Source organism: Nannobrachium achirus, assembly GCF_963921795.1.
Source record: "Nannobrachium achirus genome assembly, chromosome: 9".
NCBI classification, from domain to species: Eukaryota; Metazoa; Chordata; class Actinopteri; order Myctophiformes; family Myctophidae; genus Nannobrachium; species Nannobrachium achirus.
The window spans coordinates 27,565,877-27,586,426 of NC_137818.1; the positions used below are offsets into that span (position 1 = coordinate 27,565,877).

Here is a 20,550-nt window from a genome sequence, read left to right on the forward strand (position 1 = left end):
ACACACACACACACACACACGTGTGCGCGCACACACACGCACACACACACAGACAACACAGTGCCTTTGATATAGGCGCTATGAGATGATTAGAGACATCATTTTATCTTTCAATTCATGGCCCGACACAATTACGCACGTCACTTGAGGCTCAGCATAACAAAAAAGAAAAATCAATTTTAATTGAAGACAGAGGAGAGACAGGTGCAGCTGCTGGTGTAACTGCCTTAGGCTATGTTCAGACTTGCAGCCCAAATAAGATTTTTAGCCTCTATCCAGATTGGAATCAGACTGGTTTTAACAAGTCTAAAAAATAAAATAAAAACGTGTCTGATTTATATTTTGCCATGCAACGTTGACATTCTGCACAAATAGCCAATCTACAAGCTCATACACAACATGTCACATTGTGAGACTGTAGATCTACTATTGTCAGCGATGTCTGATGACACAAATCCCATCTGACAGTCTGTCCCAAAGATCGTATTTAACTGAGAAACAAATGTGTCTGCAGTCTAAGCAAAGCCTTTAGCCTTCATTTAGTATGATTGTCTTGCAGGTGCCAGAGGACCACGGGGACATGGATGATAGCTCAGAGAAGACTCCCAGTAAGGCCTCCAAGTCCCCACAGAAAAGCTCCAGCTCCAAGCGCCCCAAGACTGTCCCTGTCAAAGTCACTCTGCTTGACGGCTCTGACTATGACACTGCAGTGGAGGTACAGTACAGTATGTTATTTAATTCCCACTCTTGCACAAGAACATGCATGGGAGGAAAGTGCCTCAGCGGTCCACCAATTAAACCATACTACACTAATGGACCTTTGTCTGTGTCTACAGACGGCACCAATTTAAGAGCCAATTATCCTCTAGCAAGCATTAAATTAGTGTCAGATTCTGCACAATGTTCACATTCTGAAAAGTTATACCTATGGGAAGTGTTTCTCTTCATTAGTGATATGTGCAAATGGTAGAATTGATTCGGAGCAAAAGCGGAAAGGTGTTTCTATCGCATTGATCTTGACTGCTTGTCACTTCTCCTTGAAACAAAAACACATGCTTGTAAGTCACATCTCGCCCTGGAGGGCGACAAGAGAGAAACCATTTTCAGAAGCATGTGTTAGATCCTTCCAACAGAGGCCTTGACTCAGCACAGCACTACAAAAAAACAATGAATCAGGACCAATATTCTTTGGGGGGCGAGGGTGGGTGGGAGCTTAAACGACCAGTAATCTTGTGTTTGAACGTTTAACCTTTTTGTGGGTGAACAGCCGTGCTGGTGGCTTGCTTTGAAGTGATATTTTGTCATTACGAATTTTACAGCAACCACCTTCTCAAAACAATTTGCGGACCACTGACGCGAGCCTCTGGGTCAGATCAGATGTTATTTCAGAGGAAGAGGGGGAGGGGCGGATGTTAAGGTGGAGCATTCCGCCACGGAGATGCTGGGGCGGGTCTTCCGCCTTCCGGCCTGGGCGATGGATCATGCGAACGTCAGCGCCGTAACCGCACTGTGGCCGGCGCTGATGATGGAGTGTGATGTGTGATGTGAATGATCTTGTTGGCTGCCTGGGCCGTATTCACATCGGCCGCATGCTCTTTATGGTCTAACTGTCACCCAGGCAACCCCACGCATACATGAGCTGCAACAGACAGAGAGCAGTCTCCCCGCCCCCACGCCCAACATTTACAATCACCTACCACCTTTAGTCTAACCCTCAATCTTATTTGTTGTTGCTGGCACACACACGCGCGCGCACACACACACACACACACACTGCGCGCATACTAACTCCTTCAACCTAGGCATTGACATCAGAGGTATTGGGCTTTGATAGGAAATCCATATGGTTGACGTATGGCTTCTCTTATGTGCGTCCAGGGAGAAAATAGAATGAGGGAGGGAAAGAGCAGGAGGAAGAGAACGATGGAGTGAGTGGGGGGAGGGAATGGGAGAAAGATGGAGAAGAGGAAGGTACCATTAGCAGAGAGTGGAGTAGAGGGTGTGTGTGCGTGTGTGTGTGTGTGTGTGCGTGTGCGAGTGCGCGTGCGTGTGCATGTGTAATGTATATGTATTTGTGTGTGTGTGCATTCAGCTTATTATGGTCCTGTGGATAATAGGCACAGAGATGAATACAGTGAAATCCAGCAGCATTACAGTAATGATGTTCGATGAACAACTGGGCCGTGATGATATAAACAGAGGGAAGCCTCTCCCACATTGATCTGTGGCTCACAATGTTCTGGATATTGATGGAGCGCAGTGCATTTACATGGTCCAATCCTTAACCTCCAGCCTGGGCGTTAATGGAAGAACTCCCACACGTGCTTACCTCGTTGCTTCACCCTGAGGCTGCATGTCCATATGCTCTGTCATTCACGCACATACATGCACAGTCACACGCATGCACACACACACACACACACACACACACACACACACACACACACACACACACACACACACACACACACACACACACACACACACACATGCACATACCGTACGGTACAGTTCAATGAGTTTATACTGTACATGCACACAAGGATATTACACATTCCATTGTTAAATTGATGATACCAATCATGAAGCTTATTCATTCAATGCCCACTCTTATCGAGCTAAAGCAAAGACCGTTGTGTTATTTTCAAGAGACCATTTACTACGAATATTGATTGATTTTATCCATAATTAATTACACAATTATCTTTGAAAAGAAAGCAATTATTTATTTCATAAATTACTTTATTGACATTCCTGGTGTTTATTATTATTTCATTCCTCACTCCCTCACCCCTCACCTTAGATTATACCTGACCAATAAAAACATACTGTAGATAAAAAAATAATAATATGTATATATATACTCAGTTATGTTACTAGGTTTTCAATGTAATGGGTCCCGGGACCCACAGGTGGTCATTCAAATGGGTCCCAGAAAAGTTTTATGAGTCCTCAATACAATGTTTTCGAGCGCTGTGAGCTTGTAGATCGGCTATTTTCAAAATGTTTGCCTATTTCTTATATTTATTTTACAATTTGGCTAATGTTTGAACTTAGAACTAGGATTTCTGAATACACTAGGCTACAGACACCCATTTTATTTTAACATGGACTCCAATGGAGGCGCATCCCCGGGACCCCAGGACCATGACATGAATGAGTCTCTGGGCGACTTGAATGAGTTTTTGATGCGGGATGCGCACGCAATGACATCACTGTATACTAGTATATATACTAGACCAGTGCCCGTTGGGCAGAATAATCACCATTGACGTCCAGTTGCACAATACCCGTTGTATCCGTCCGTCCGTCCGTCCGTCCGTCCGTCCGTCCGTCCGTCCGTCCGTCCGTCCGTGTCCCTTTCTTGCCCATACATTATATGGAGATCTCTTATCTCTGTCTGTCTGGCTTTCTTTTATGCCATATATGGTTTTCTGTGTCAAGGCCAGTCTGTGACGCCAGTACTATGACGTCAGAGTACGTACGTACAGACAGACAGACAGACAGACAGACAGACAGACAGACAGACATTCGGTAAATGAATAGTTAGATAAAGAAAAGTCGAGTCACCTATCACCTTTCAGTTAACACGTACAGTGCAGTAAATACAGTATGTAATTTCACTGAAACGGAACCAAGCTATAATCTCCTCTTAAGCAGCTTAAAGATAATCAGACCATCTTGTCTCTGTTATGAATCATACGTCAGGTTCTCATTGGTTTGAGCTACTCTAAATCTTTATTGTGCTTCGTTTGAGCTACAGTATAGTATAGCGAGATATTGAATCATAACCTCCGGGATGCCGCTTAGCCAGAACAGTGCTTTTCCATCACAAGTCAATGCTGGGGCGTTTTATCATTCACATTTCCCTGGTAGCTACACTGTGACGTCTTCTGATATCTGTGTGAGCTACAGTATGGAACTCTACTTTAATGTTCTCACTTTCTCACTTTCATCTGCTGTACAGTAGATCCTGCACTAGATAACCTGCACAATGTTAATTGTATTGAAGCAGTGGTGGAAAAAGGGCTTGTATTTCTTAAGTAAAAGTATCAATACTGCAATATAGAAATACTCTGTTACAAGTAAAACCTCTGGTACCCATATATGGAGATTCATGTACTGTATATGGAGATATGCTGTGAGAGCCCAATCATGCTTACTCAGTTATTCGTTATGTGTAAGTCCTATGATGTCTGACAGATTTTTGGGAGGGGGGTCAAGATCAAAGACCTGGGCCCCCCCTCCACGTGGGCCCCCCTCAGTTTTTCGCCCGGGGGCCAAAAAAATATGTTTTCTTTTCACGGGAAATTATTCATTTTTGAAGTAAAAAAACTGTTAAAAACAGTTTTACACGGCGGCAGAACCATTTAGGCTTAATATAATAGGGTTTATATAAAGCACAAAATCTTTCCTACACAAACTAGACTGCTCCCGAGTCCCGTTGAACTCATGTGTTCAACGGGGCCCCCCCCTTTCCGGGAGGGGGGAAAAGAGTACCCTTTACCCCCCCCTATCGGTGGCCCTGTATGGGCTTAATATTGATGACATACAGTAAGGGAACTCCATATATGGGCATAAAAGGGATTCTGTTTGTGTGCCATCACATTGAAGCCAGAGCGTGATGTCAGAGCAGCAAAACCATTCTGTTAAGAGTGGTTCCCCTGACATCACAGCAAACCAGGGATGTAGTGGGGGGGGAACGCGGGGGTACGGAGTGCCCACACTTCTCTCAAGTCAAGTCAGTTGATATTATATTTTCAGGTCGTTCTGACCCAGCAATTGGTTGAAATGAGCATGACTAACAGCAGATGGTAATATAAGATTTGAAAATGGATTCATTAATTGGAAATATCAGTTGTGGAGCTATTTTGCATGGGAAGTTTGGCTGATGATCCGGTCATCAAATTATTGGTTGAGAACCACTGATCTAAGGCTATTTCTGCCACTGGGCAGACCCGTTTTAAGCCAGCGAAAACGTTATATGCACGTGCACGGACGCACGTGCATGTGCGTACACGCGCGGTGAGTGCCCACACTTCCAAATTTAGCACTACAACACTGCAGCAAACCACACCGACCTGTGATGTCACAGTGATGAGTCAGGGGAACCACAGTGTCAGGCGTGACCTACAGAGATACGCGGATACGCGGACAAGATGTGCCGGTTTTCAGACTTAACTGCGACCTCAATCGCAATAAATACTGTATTTGGATTTGAGATGTACTGGAGTAGAAGTAAAAGTATTGGAAATTGGAAATACTCAAGTAATGTACAAATACCTCAAAATGGTACCTAAGTACAGTACTTAAGTAAATTTACTCCACTGGAGCTACAGTATAGTATAGCGAGATGTTGAATCATACCCTCCGGGATGCCGCTTAGCCAGAACAGTGCTTTTCCATCACAAGTCAATGCTGGGGTGTTTTATCATTCACATTTCCCTGGTAGCTACACCGTGACTTCTTCTGATATATGTGTGAGCTCTAGGATCTCTACGTTCATTTAAATTTGACTGCTTTACTTTACAGTAGACAACCTGTTGGATTCCATGCTGCTACAGTACTCACTCTCTCTTACATTACTTAAAGTAGCTCAGTTTGACAGATCTGTTTTCTCCTTGGTCTGTCTTTTAACCTGTCCACACAAGTGCTCTCTCTCTCTCTCTCTCTCTCTCTCTCTCTCTCTCTTGGCCTGGTTTGCATGGCTGAGGCAATCAGCAAAATGGATTTCTGGGATTACGGCAAATGGCTGCTAATAAAATCAGCCCATAGAACAAGTGGCTGAAATGTGATTGGGGCCAATTGGAGTGATGGCAGACTCACATCGACAGCCCCTGATTTGGCCGGCATGCTTGGGGGACCACCTGAACGGCGTTTTGCAATTTCATTTTGTTGGAAAAATCGAATATATTCGTGACGACCCCACTGCCAGGCAGCTGTCTCTGCTTATTAATCAGCACCGTACTCCACAAGACAAGACAGTGGGGTGACTAGACTGCTATTTATTCAATTAGGGCAAGGGTTGTGTTTTAATTGTTAATTAATTAGCCTTTCGTGAATGTTTAAAATGCATGGCAATTATACTGCTGGATTTCTATTACAGAGGAGGAACAAAGATTTGTGGCCTGTCATCAGAGAGAGTGGGGGCGATAAAGAGAGAGAGGGGGAGAGAGAGAGAGAGAGGGGGAGTCAGCAAGAGGAAGAGATGTAAGAATGAGCAGAAGAGAGGGAGACAGAGAGGGCAGGCAAAGACAGAAGGGACCTATTACTTCTGTTTCCATGGTAACTGCTGCTTGGTTGCTTTGTCGCCATAGGAGCCGGTTTCCCCAGGAGATGAGCGTGTGTGTGTGTGTGTGTGTGTGTGTGTGTGTGTGTGTGTGTGTGTGTGTGTGTGTGTGTGTGTGCGTTGCACGTATGGAGACACATTTGCCAAGGCCGCATGTGGAACCCACAGAGCCCTGATTCTCTGCCCTGCAGGTCTAGATAGGAAATAGGTGTGGCCTTATGGAGCACCAGGGCTGTGAGATGCGATTCCTCCCCTTATATGGGCATAATATAGCCCATGGTTCCTCCCACTCAACAGGAGCGGATACCTATTGAGCTGTAAAGGTTCTCATCCTGACAGGACTGGGCTTTAATGTTGCTGGTATATTTCTCCCTTTTAGATCCTTTCCGCCCCTTATTTATAATGGAAATAATCAGTACTTCATTATGAGAAACATACGGTACATAATGAACTCTTCACCAAACAACCAATTCCATATTCAGTGAGGGGAAATCAATAATGACTCGCTTATGACATATTCCTCAGATTATATGCTACTGGTAAAGGACTTGGTGTTTTCTTTTCACCGACACTGTCTTGATAAAAATAAATGTTTGTGCATGTGTACCTGCCTATTGTAACCTACATTGTGTGTGTGTGTGTGTGTGTGTGTGTGTGTGTGTGTGTGTGTGTGTGTGTGTGTGTGTGTGTGTGTGTGTGTGTGTGTGTGTGGAACAGAAATTTGCCAAGGGCCAAACTCTTCTGGACATGGTGTGCGGCCATCTGAACCTGCTGGAGAGGGACTACTTTGGCCTGTCTTTCCACGACACGGACAACACCAAGGTCACACACACACACACACACACACACACACACACACACACACACACACACACACACACACACACACACACACACACACACACACACACACACCCACACAAACAAACGTCACTCCACGCACATGTCAGTTGGCTCACTCAGTAATGAGCCAACTGACTCTCATTATTTTACTGTTAACGTTAAGTACAGTAATATGGTTCACACAAATATCGTATTAAAGCCAATTCTTTAATTCAGTAGCTGGCTAGTGGCTACTACAGTTAATACTGTATATTGCCATCCTTTGAAGCCACATGGAACAGGTCACAGCCTGTCACTTATGTTCATCCTCTTTCATGTCTCTGCACTTGATTAATAATTATTAAAGACCAGTCGGCGGCCCATGTAGTCACCATGATAAACAAGATGTATTACTCAGTCTGTCAAAATAAGCTTTAATTTAGTGCTGTTGTACATATGTACAGTAGGTGCAGGGATTACACATATTCAGAGATTAAAAGTTTGGATTCCCTTTATAAATGTTAATCCAAATAGAGGATTCCGGTTTATTAACCAATTTAGACCTGAGGACCATTCTCAAAACGTCTTCTAAATCCTTTTCTGAAAAACGTTGAAATAATTAAAATACAGTATGTCATAAATGTTGCAGATCTACAAGCTCAAAATGCGTTGCTTCACACTGCGTTTCGCGCTTATGGATCTGCTACTCTTGATCAAATCAAAATCAAACTTTTTTGTTTGGGGCCTAAGGCTTTTGTTAAAGCTATACTGTGTAAGTTGCTCAACTAGTGGTCAGTAGCGCTATAGCAAACCGCGGTCGCGTCTGCTTTTTTCGTCCGTTTTTCGCCGCGGACCGGGCCTTCAGGCCACCGCGTCCGCCTCGCCTCGCCGAGACCTATCCGTAGAGGTCTTTCGTGTCCCTCTACGAGCAGCGGTTGGGGAGATACATGCTAAACTCCTGACCAGTGTAAACACTGCAGTGTACTTCCTGAAGAGCTCGGCAGTGTATGATCTGGGCTGTTATTGGCCGGTAGGGAGACACGTGTACAGAATGATGCATATGACGTAATTTTGCCGGGAAAAACAGCCCCGGTCACGGCCACCAGGGCTCAGTAGAACACATATAAAGAAAAGGCTTTGGGAGCTGAAATTAACAGAGTGGGTGTTCTAAAACTTTAGCGATTTAATAATTAGGACAATTTTAAGATTTATTTTATTAAAAAAGTTACATAGTATAACTTTAAGTTTCCTTTTACACGCCAACACGTACAGCACACAAAAAGCTAGAATATGGAGATAAGAGGTGTCTGCCTGACAGCAGCATTATGTAAGTGCAGGGATAATTACAGATAATCACAGCTTAAAAGTTTGGAGATTCCCATTATAAATGTTCATCCAAATGGAGGATTCGTTTTATTAAGGCAGAGTGTTGCAGTGCTGCTACGATTGCCCTGGGGCGCCGGTCTTATTATTCAGAGCCTTAACTTCAAATGCTTCTGAAACTTTATTTTCTTGTGAAAACTTCTCGGGGAAATCGTTTTTTTGGACTCCAAGGTCAAACTGTTATCATAATGATTTATTCAGTTTGACTGAAAAGAGAAAATCTTTCAATAGCTTGAAGTAGTAGTAAGACAGTACTAGTACCTCCCCCCTGGCCTTTCTATTGTAAATGCCATTAATTTTGTGTTTTTACAACTGTTTTCTTATTTTTTCTGCATAGTACTGTGTTTTATTTGTCTGTCATTCAATGTTATATGAGTTAAAAAAGGACCCCAATTTAAACAAGCCCAAGGGCTTTTTTGAAGTGTCGATCCTTTTAGTTGACCTTGTACCAGTGAACTGTACTGTCATGAAACTTTTTCCTATGCAAACGTCTAATAAAGTTTTTAATCAATCAATCAATCAATCAATCAATCAATCAATCAATCAATAGTAGTAGCAGCAGCAGTAGTAGTAGTAGATCATTGTCATTGCAACAACAATAGCTTACTGTACTGTAGCTTTAGCTTAAAGAAATCTTTCTATACTTTTTCTAATCACTGACTTATTTTTAAGACATAAGATTAGGCTATAGCCTAAGAACCTGTAGGCTACTTTGAGAATCGATCAGGTAATATGACCCTGGTTGACCCTTTTCACAGTCCTGTGTGTGTGGTGTGACCCATTTGCGGCTTGAGAGTAACATGACATATGACCTTTACCCCTTTAGAGTGATTAGAAGCTTAGTATGTCCTTTTCAGAGTGGCATGTGGGTTGTACAGAGCACCATGATAGTGCCCCTCGGTGACATCAGACCATCTGGTTCTAAATTCTAACTGGCATTTATATCCTCATTCATAGAATCGTCTTCAGCCTGTAGAATTCTCTGTGCAGCCTTTGAGTTACAAATGGGTCAATTAACACTGAGGATTTGACTTTGCATTGCATTTCTGCAGTGAATACATTTGACTTTCAAGTGTAGTGAAAGGGGTGCTTGAGAAAGAGACTTAAAGGGATGGTTTAGCTGGGGAATATTTTCTCAAGTGGGATTTTCTCTTCTTCTTATCAGAATTGGTTGGATCCCTCCAAAGAGATTAAGAAGCAAATTCGAGGTAAGTGTAGTAGCTGGCATATGCACACACCAATATACTGTAGTGTATATACAGTAAAAATAAAACAAAGCATACAAATAAATACTGTATGCAAAATACATACCTTTTCTCTCTCTCTCTCTCTCTCTCTCTCTCTCTAACACACACACACACGCGCACACACACGCATGCACCTACACACACCCACCCACACACACGCACAAACGCACGCACACACATGTTTGTGCACACAGCTGTTCATAAACTGGCCCATAAACAAACGCACACTAAAACATTACCAGCGTTAACGGTTTGATATTTACTCCACAGTTGGTTCCTGGAGCTTTGGATTTTCTGTCAAGTTCTATCCCCCGGACCCCTCTATACTCATCGAAGACATCACAAGGTAAACCCTGAATCCAACAACACAAACATCAATCGGATACCAATTTCTCACATACAGTACGAGGCCAACTTATGTACTTCTGCTTTGAATATACTGTAGCATATTATTTATTTTCACTCACTATTGCAAGCAGTTCTAGGAATTAAGCCAGCTTTCTGTCTTATGTGGGATCACCTATTTTGTTTCAATAGTGTAACACTGTACCGGTCATTAACATAGGCTATCTTTGCTTGTTTGTGTCAGATGACAGCACAACCAGCTATGAAAGTGATTTGTTCGAGGGCCACGAAAAGCTAACAGCCCAACGAATTACTGTTAGCCCCAGCTATTCAGTTAGGATGTATTACCCTGCCTGGAGGGAATCACTTTGTATAGTAGTCATATAAAAATAGAAAAGAGATGTCAATGGCAACACATGTACCATGTTATGCTGTACGTTACACTGAAGCACACATTAATTGACCACAGACAGAATCGGAGGTGACAGAGAGTTGACTACTTAACATTGCAGTCAATGGTGAGGGAGAACGTACAGTGGGCTGTATGCTACAAATGTCCCTTTTTGCTTCGACTAAAACAAATTTGATGTATTTTGGCCGTGGACCCCCATCTTCATTTCTTTTGTGCCAGGGACCCACAGAAGAAAAGAAAAGAAAATTCTAAATTATTAAAACGTTTCCAAACAGTTAAGATATTTCTCTAAACAATTCTTAAATAGAAGATGTAAAAGCTTACATGTGAATTTAAACCTCTTAAGCCCTATTTCATATGTTCTAAATGTTTGGAAAATATAGCTCACAACAAGCTCACAACATCTCGCATTGCAACGCGTTGTCAACATGTAGATCTGATATTTTTTGGTTATTCTTCTTAGTCAAAAAGTCCCAAGGGGAAGTACTGTATTTGGGCCATGTTTCAGAGTTTCTGTGTGCAAACATTGCACTCCAATCTTTTTCCAGATACTACTTGTGTCTCCAGCTGAGAGATGACATGCTGTCAGGTCGCCTGCCCTGCTCCTTTGTCACCCACGCTCTCCTGGGGTCCTACACGGTCCAAGCTGAGCTGGGCGACTATGAGGTGGAGGAGCACGGCCCCGACTACGTCTGCGACTTCCGCTTTGCTCCCAACCAGACGCGTGAGTTGGAGGAGAGGGTGATGGAACTGCACCACAACTACAGGTCAGAGTGCAGAGGAAGGATTGTTGATGTGATTCATAAGGCGTTCAATTGAAGGGGTCGATCCTCATGGTCCTGGTAGATGAGACGGTTGTATTTGTATTTAATACATACATATTTTTAGTAAGATGAATGTCATGATCCTATTTGCAAGATACTGTAGAATTTGTTGATTCCTCATGAATGCGTTGCTAAAGAGGTGATGATTATGTCTGACATTTGTGCCATAGGGGCATGACTCCAGCGGAGGCAGAGGTGAACTTTCTAGAAAATGCCAAGAAGCTCTCCATGTATGGAGTGGACCTGCATCATGCCAAGGTGCACAGAAATGGAACTAACATGTGCATTACAATTAACTCTCGTCACTCTGTTTAGCCACTTAAACCCTAGCATCCCTGTTCTGGGGGGAACATTAACCGATAAGATCTACAAGCTCACAACGTGTCTCAACTCGATGCGTTGTTAGCTTGTAGCTTCCAAACATCTTGTGATGGGTTGTTTCTATGTCTTCCTTGTCAGGACTCAGAGGGCATTGACATCATGCTGGGTGTGAGTGCCAATGGGCTTCTCATCTACAGAGACCGGCTGAGGATCAACCGGTTCGCCTGGCCAAAGATCCTGAAGATCTCCTACAAGAGGAGCAACTTTTACATCAAGATCCGCCCAGGAGAGGTAGCTACTGTACGTTGTCTTGATGTTATCCAATGCATCGTGCTGAAGCTACAGTAGTACTATAGCACTTCTCACAGATCCTGTTAGCACAGTGGCACTACTACAACTCATGACAGCCTTCCCAACGAAACTGAGACAAGTGGAATAAGGCATTACATTAAGAGCCAACTTCACGTTTCTGTGATTTCATGAATTCACATTAGCTGAAATGATATGATCGGCTGTCATGATAACCCGTTCCAAGCAGCAACAATGACTCATTTCATGGTTCGATGAAAGTATTACTTCTGAGCTTCATCTTGGTCTATAATAGTTGTATACGTTAAGAGAAGTCTAGTCTACTGCTAACTAAATAATAAGAGATAAGAGAATATCTAAGAGTGTCTTTCCGAGCATGATTTATGGCTTTTGGAGATGCAGTACTATAAAGTTTAGTGTGTTAGGTCTTTGTGCTTCTAGAGAAAATAGGCCGTCTCCCTTTGTGTAAACTTCAAAGCACGGATGGCCAGGTGTAAAGTTTTGCATTCATTGTGCTCACTCTGGGTTTCTATTCCTGCAGTGATTAAATATAGTTTATCACCCAGGCATCCGTCATTGCCTTTATTATCCAACCGAGCCAACTCATGCGGTTGTGCCCAGGGTTTAATACTATAAGAAGGGAAATTACAAATGCTGAGTGATCTTTTTTTTTATCACATACCCATAGCCTTATTTAGTCAGAAAATAGCGTTTATAATCCCACTGGGATTTCCACAGGTGCTGGTGACTGTGCCCTTGTTGGTGCAAATGAGACTTAATGCCACAGGTTGATCAGTGCAAATTGCCATTGTTATTTCTATTGTTTGTGAAAGTCATACTGTACAGTACTCAAGTAAATGTACTTAGTTACTGTCCACCAGTGCAGATTGGTGTTGTTAAATTCAACGGTTTCTGTTATCTCATGTCACATGCCCATATTCAGTAAGGAGATTCCGAGGTCGGCACAAATGGGGGTTGTAAGGCCACGATTTCTGTTGTGTGTTCCATCAGACCTGAGCTTGATCAGTGAGGGGGAGAGGGACTGGGACTGGAACCTATTTAACCCATGTGTGCTGAACCTCAGCAAGCTGATCGACTCATCGCAAAGAGCAAGAGTTAGTGAGGGAGGGAGCTGGAGATCCGTGCCAACCCTTGATACTGAGTGCCAAGCAGGGAGGCATCGGGTCCTTGGCATTGAGTCTTTAATTGGTATGGGCCGGCCAGGGATTGAACCCCGACCTCCCAATCTCAGGGCGGACTCTCTAACCACGGCTTGTTTCATACTAGGCAAAAGTTTAACTCGTAACTCATGAATTTATGTCTCTCTGAAAACTGCCAGACTTCCCACTTTGATAATAACTTATTGATTAGAGAAACATTCATTCAGAACAGTGAAATCCAGAGAGCATGAATTGTTCGTTGTAGGGTCATTTAGGAATTAAAATGTACCTGACACAGCAATAAAAACAGCCGCGGGGAACACAAGAATATACTGTATTTCTGCCAGGAAACAGAGAAACTAAATTGATTTTCCCCCCCCGTCATCTCAGAATAAACACGATTCCCCTCACTGGTCGTCCCCCTCCGTCCGCACTACTTCCTCTCACTCTCCCTTTTTTTCCACCACCTGCTTCTCCTCTCCCTCTTCATCACCTGCACTCCTCTCCACCATGACCCCCCCAACCCCACCACGCACCCCCTACTAGTATGAACAGTTTGAGAGCACCATAGGCTTCAAGCTCCCCAACCACCGCGCCTCTAAGCGCCTGTGGAAAGTCTGCATTGAACATCACACCTTCTTCAGGTAGGCCATGGCACGCACGAGCTTGTTGATGGGCTATTTTCAAATAGCCTAGGTATGAAATAGTGCTGAAATGGTTAATGTATGTTTTATAATATTATAATGTATAATCTGCAAAGTAACTAGTAACCAAAGTTTTCAAATAAATGTAGTCGAGTAAAGGTTCAATATTTGGATCCGAGATGTAGTGGAGTAGAAGTAAAAGAACTGGAAATTGGAAATACTCAAGTAAAGTACAAATACCTCAAAAATTAAAGGAGTAGTTCACCCCCAAAATGACTTTTTTCCTATTGATTACTTGCGCCATGGAGACTTGAGTTCAATAATATTTTGTTGTATTAGTCGAATTCATAAGACAAAAATTTGATTATAGTAAATTTACCCCCATTGATTCCGAAATGCATTCGGGTCCCCATCCGGAATTAATGGAGGTAAATGTACTATAATAATAAAAATCACACCCGTGTGAACTGAGCGGTGGTCCTGGAGGCTGCACAACAGCACTACTGGGTGGGTGCAGCGGGGGTTGCAGTATATATATGGGTAATAATAAGGGTAATAATAATAATAATACAAAATATTAAAACAATATTAAAAAAATATTAAAAAAAATATTAATAATAAAAATATCCATCACCCCCCCCTTCCCCCGTGTGTGTGTGTGTGTGTGTGTGTGTGTGTGTGTGTGTGTGTGTGTGTGTGTGTGTGTGTGTGTGTGTGTCTGGCCTGGCCTGAACAACAGCGCCCCTCCCTTAACATGTGTGGTCAGAAAAGGTACTTCAGGCTACATACAGACACGCACACACACACACACACACGCACGCATACACACACGGCCACGTATAGGAGACGGTGTAACCACCGCTCAAAAATGTTGTCTTAGGAATGCAACAAAAAACCAAAAATATTATTGAACTCAAGTCTCCATGCCGTGACTAATCAATAGAGAAAAGAAAGTCATTTTGGGGGTGAACTACTCCTTTAAGTACAGAACTTAAGTAAATGTACTTAATTACTTTACATCGCGTGCGTGTATGCATGTGCGCGTGCATGCGCGCGCGCGCGCGCGCGCACACACACACACACACACACACACACACACACACACACACACACACACACACACACGTTGCGTGTGCTGTGTTCAACTGAATAGGAAAAGAGGAAATGTAATCCAGGTTTAATTTTGGTTTAGCTTGTGAGTAATTAGCAGAGCCTCCAATGTTGTTAGTGTCTTTTGATCGATGCATTCACACACACGTTGGCAAAAACAAACAAAAGCACCCACGCATAGGGTGATTTGTTTTGCACACTGCATGCTCCATTGCACAGCAAACCCTGTTTGGTACAGTAGATTTGTCAATGAAGCAACGGTCCCATGGGACTGAATCAATAATCTCCCCCGAATTGCAAATTCCTCATCAGTTATTGTAGGCCAATTATAGTGTAATAGTGGAATGACACATATAGTGTATAAGTTAGTGGACTGTAGAGGTTATCGAATAAATATATATTGTCACTGTGGGGCAGAAACCTCGTATCTCCAAGTTTCAAATTTGCATCTTTTTTCGTAAAGTAAAGCCCTGCTTCATCATACAAGACTGTCGCTCAAGACTAGTGAAAATGGCAGATCTACAAGCACACAACGCCTCGCTGTGCGAGGCGTTGTGTGCTTGTAGATCGGCTATTTCCACTAGTTTTAAATCATTTTTAGAATGATAAACACGACACGAGCGGTTTTGGACATACAAGGTTTCTACCCGACAACGACGATATACTGTATATATTTAACCTCTGCTCTTGTATTGTATTTTACCTCAAACCGAACGATCCTATAGGTTGGTTTCTCCAGAACCGCCTCCCAAGGGCTTCCTGGTTATTGGCTCCAAGTTCCGCTACAGTGGGCGGACCCAGGCCCAGACCAGACAGGCCAGCGCTCTGATTGACAGGCCTGCCCCGCAGTTTGAGCGCTCTGTCAGCAAGAGGTACCTGCTGCCCCGCAGTGTGGATGGAGGTGAGGGCGCTGACCACTGCTTCTCAAAGTGGGGTCCAGGCTGCACTGTGTCCAAAACACTGGGTCACACTCAGGAGCAGGGGCGTCACACCAAATTCTGGGCCCTGGGTACAAGGATTCACTGCGGGCCCCCCATGAATGTTAACTATTGAAAAATAGCAGATATACAAGCTCACAGCGCGGCACCGAGTGCCGCGCTGCGAGCTTGTAGATATGCTATTTTTGGAAAATCGTGAAAATGTGTGCAATAAACCTATGTCAAGGACCCCCAAGATGATATGTATTTGGCCACGGACCCCCATCTCAAAATATTTAGTTCCAGGGACCCCCCCGGAAGCAAGATTTGAGTTACAAATGTCCGCTTAAAAAATACATATTCAAAGATTTGCACACATTTTCACGACTTTTCAAAAATAGCAGATCTACAAGCTCGCAGCCGCGCTGTGAGCTTGTATATCTGCTATTTTTCAATAGCTAAAGTTACTAGGGCCCCTCCACCTTGGGCCCTGGTAACTCAGTCCCACTTTCCTACCCCTTGTGACGCCCCTGCTCAGGAGTAGGGATGGAGCTCATTCATTTTTATTGATAATGAGCACCTTATCGATCCTGCTTATTGAGCCGGGCTTTTATCGAGCCCACTATTGAGTGTTTTCTAATATTTTGTGGAAAGATATGACACGACAAATTCAGAACATAACTGGCATCTTTTTTTATTGACCAGTTGTTGTGACTGAGTTTGTTGCTGACCAATCTATGAAGATGACAATTGACAGGTGTAACAAACATTATCATTAAATATCATTAAAACAATCATTCATTAGTGTGTAATAAGTGTTAATGGTTTATATTATGGATAGTAATGTAATAATTTCTTGATCGCCTCTTGTCTTGATTGTTTAAATGTGACATCATGGGTCACTATGCTCGATAACAAAGCTTGATAAGCCCAAAGCTTACTGATACCGGGTACTCAATAAATCTGTTATCGGGTTATCGAGCTACCCATGTTTAGGGCTCCATCCCTACTCAGGAGTCAGGACCCATCTCTGGGTCTGCGACACATTTTTTATCATTTACCCTATATTTAACTAATATATTTAACTTTTTTTAACTTTTAAATGTTTTATTAGCAGCTTGTCATACTGTATGTACATAATCACAGGGTCAAAATTTTTACATCATTTATATCATCACACTGAAGTCCATATTATACATTTGTGGTGTCATTATCCTGGGTTATGAATTCAGTCCATTTCTCCCATTTCTCAAGAAACAGTTCCTCTTATCCTAAGTCTGTGTGTAAATCTCTCCATCACATATATTTCCTGAGAACCACTGCTGTAACAAAATGACTCCATGGCACCTTGTTTTTCTGTTTTGTTTTGCTTTTCATTTGATGAGTTTTCTGCATAATCCATATACATTTGTTTTGTGAGGATGAGTTGTGCCTCCCATTTGCTGTGTCTCTCTCTCACCTTTCTTGCTTGCTTCAGAGTCAGATCAAGGAGATGTGCCAGAGGGAGTAGACTTTAGAACTCTGATGGTTGACTGGTGCACTGCTCTGATCTCCTCCCACAGCCTCGGCTTTAGGAGACAGCACAGACCAGCTGTCCCAGCGAAGCTCCAGCTCGCGCACCCAGTTCATGTCCAGGGAAGACCTGGACCAGGAGGGCAGCCTGGACCTGGACCACGACCAGTACCACTTTCCAGACCAAGACCAGGACCAGTATGAAGACCAGGAGCAGGATCGGCACTACGGTCACGATCTGGATCAAGACCAGGACCAGACAGAGAGGGCTGACGCCTACCCAACTCCCACCAGGACCATGGAGATTAAGGTACAAGACGGGACGTTATACGATAAGCCAGGTCAACACACACAAAATGCAATTACTTTCTCTTTTCCCTCATAAAATTGTCATAGCTGAAAGAGCCTTGGAAGGTGTATAGTTATGTGTCCATACACATGACTGACTTCAATACATGAAGTCAGTCAAGATAACAGCATGTGTCTGAGCTTGCACATTTTACAGTAAAACAAATATTCAGCTACAACTGTAAATACAATACTGAGCAGTCTTAAGGCGAATATAAACAATTGTCCGACCAAGAATTGCGCTAGCATTTTCCTGCGGCACACAGTCCCTCACAAACTGCGACAACTAACACATGTCCACATGCTTCTTTCCAGTCCTTTTTTTTATTTTAGAACATAATCCCTATTCCCCACTATCTCTTCTCTCTCCTGAGTCCCTCATTCCTCGGCCTGATTTCTGTCCTCCCCTAGTCCTCTCCTTCTCCCTCTCTCCGTAAGACTGCTCTGTATGGAATTCAAGGCTCCCTCTCCTTTCCTCGCAGTTCCTTTAATCTGCTGCTCAAATCTAACATGACCTCTTTCCTCCTGACTTTCTTTTTTCCCCTTATTTTTTAACGAGCGTAGTTCTCTCCTCTAACAGTCCTTCTCTCCTTATCCCCACTGTGACGTTAACAAGCCTGGCTAATTCTGCTTCTCTCCTTTAACCCCCTCTCTCTCTCTCTCTCTCTCCCTCTCTGCCTTTTCTCCATCTCCCTCACCAACCTCCTCCTGTGGTGCAGGGGGAGGAGGCAGGCTCACCTGTTGACTCAAAGCCAGAGGTATTTTGGTTATGGACGCTAGTGTGTGTCTCTGTCTCTCTGTCGGTCATGCACGGTACACATTGTTTGTTTAGCATGGCCTGTCCTTGTTTTTTGGTTGGTTAGTTCGCCTCTCTTCAGGGAATGTTAACCGTTATCTTGTATGCCATGTTTTCTTAGATTCAATTGTATACAGGGCTATGGGAATTGCTATTTGATTAACAACACACCAGCATTTCCTTATGGATCACATCTTAGTTGGATTAACAATACATAATAATGGTCTATTCAGGCCTTTTCTTATTTCGATCATCATGGTAATTCGGGAGCTAACGAGTTGTGAATTCAGTCTCTAAGGTTATATTAATTTAAGATTTACAATAAATGGCATTCAGCTCTAAACAACTGGAACAGTAGAATACTGCATTCTAAAATGTCAGCCCTTGTTTAATATAATAGGTTGTACTGTACGTATTACAGCAGTGCTGTTTGTACATTGTAATCAGGGGGATTAACTGTTATTAGTGGGATAAGCAGGTGCTTAAACACTGTTGATAATAGGCGTTTTCTGTTTCCATGTTGATAAATGATTATAGCACACTAGAGACACCTTAAAGAATCATTTGATTATTATAATATAAATTCTACAAAGATATTGTTCAGTGTACTACTACTATCATATTTCTCATCATACCATTTCTAGTGCCTGTCAGTGTGTACTGTATCTACTGATGGACTGAACATAACATCAGAGGGTATGTTGTTGAGGTAGTAGTAGTTTTTAGTGGTAGTTTTATTTGGTCTTGTGGTAAATTAATACAATACAGCACAATTATTGTTTTTCCTTTCATAGGGAAAAAACAAACAAAACAAAAATCATCTCAGATCATTGAGAGGGTTGATCACTCATAGCTTTATAATCCCTCCACATTGAATGTTTGGATGTACAGTAGAAGCATGAGACTTGTCATAATCTTCTCCGTCAAACGTGTATGTCCAGTGTCAGTCCATTAAAGGAGAATTTCGGCCTAGAAGGTAATCTTAACCTTTAGATTATCTCCCCAAAAAGTAGTGCAGGTGTTTTTCTTGTCCATTCGCCCTACCCAACCACAGCTCCAAACAGGAGCGATTGGTTATATTGTTAATCCCCTTATTTCTCTCGCTTGAAAATCGGTAAAGTTTTGCAGTACATAATACAACAGTGTCTATTCCCACCGGGTGCCGCCATTATTGTCGTGAAGCTGTGAACTTTGAAAATTTGTCTCGCGAGAAGCTGTGAACTTTGAAAATTTGTCTCGCGAGACTTCTGATACGTCTCGACGAGATCTTAAACGTGAGTTCAAAGTTCACGGCTTCACTGTTTACTGACTAGTGGCATTATGTACGGCATTTACAGAAAAAAATGATTTTCGAGCGAGAGAAATAAGCAAATTAACAATTCAACCAATCGCTCCTGTTTGAAGCCGTGGTCGGGTATGGCAAATGGACAAGAAGATAGCATGTTATGGAAAAAACAACACCTGGACTACTTTTTGGGGAGATAATAACAACTTCTAAAGGTACGATTACCTTCTAGGCCGGAATTCTCCTTTAATGTCTGCATTACATGAAAATCGAGCGACCAATGTCTTCGTATCCATGTCACCAGAACACGAGACGGCTCCACTGCCTTCGTGTGAATCTTCCAATGCAGTTAAACTGTTTGGTCTGTTTGTCTGTCCATCCGGCTGCCTGCCTTCTCCACTCACCTGCAGCACTTTTGCCTCTTTGTCTCTGCACATGCCCCTCCTCCACCACCACCACCTCCACCACCACCACCACCCCCAAATCCTGCCCGCAATCCTCAACTTCCTGCTTTGCTTATATCACCCCCCTCCCCGTCCCGCCTCATCTTAACCGCCCCGCCTTGGGCTCCTCCCCTATGTGTTGGACCAGGATCTAGCCACCCCTCGGCCCAAACAGGAGGTACTACTCGTCCCTGCTCTCTCTTTGCCGTGTGCTGTACTTTATGTGACCCTCACCAGTGCGTGCCGTGTTGTCCTATCTATCATTGTGGCCGTGATGTATTGACTTGGAATAAATGGAAACGGCTGTGGAGTTATTGCTCATTCAATCATTCAGGTTGTCTTCTTATTCCAACTTGGAAAAATCACACTGTGAACATCATTCA

The 20,550-nt window shown here is 43.1% G+C and overlaps 1 protein-coding gene across 1 annotated transcript in view; it reads left to right on the forward strand.

Annotated features, from left to right (window-relative positions):
* LOC308290747 (band 4.1-like protein 1) overlaps positions 1–20,550 on the forward strand; it is a gene marked incomplete at both ends in the record, with an annotated part of 37,784 nt that overhangs the window by 223 nt on the left and 17,011 nt on the right. The window contains 12 exons of the mRNA XM_080732656.1: positions 560–715; positions 7,007–7,111; positions 9,660–9,702; positions 10,012–10,087; positions 11,047–11,265; positions 11,493–11,580; positions 11,782–11,934; positions 13,659–13,756; positions 15,592–15,767; positions 17,346–17,605; positions 18,363–18,401; positions 20,316–20,345. Coding sequence (XP_080588782.1) covers positions 560–715; positions 7,007–7,111; positions 9,660–9,702; positions 10,012–10,087; positions 11,047–11,265; positions 11,493–11,580; positions 11,782–11,934; positions 13,659–13,756; positions 15,592–15,767; positions 17,346–17,605; positions 18,363–18,401; positions 20,316–20,345 — 1,443 coding nt within the window. The remainder of the gene's footprint in view (positions 1–559; positions 716–7,006; positions 7,112–9,659; positions 9,703–10,011; positions 10,088–11,046; positions 11,266–11,492; positions 11,581–11,781; positions 11,935–13,658; positions 13,757–15,591; positions 15,768–17,345; positions 17,606–18,362; positions 18,402–20,315; positions 20,346–20,550) is intronic.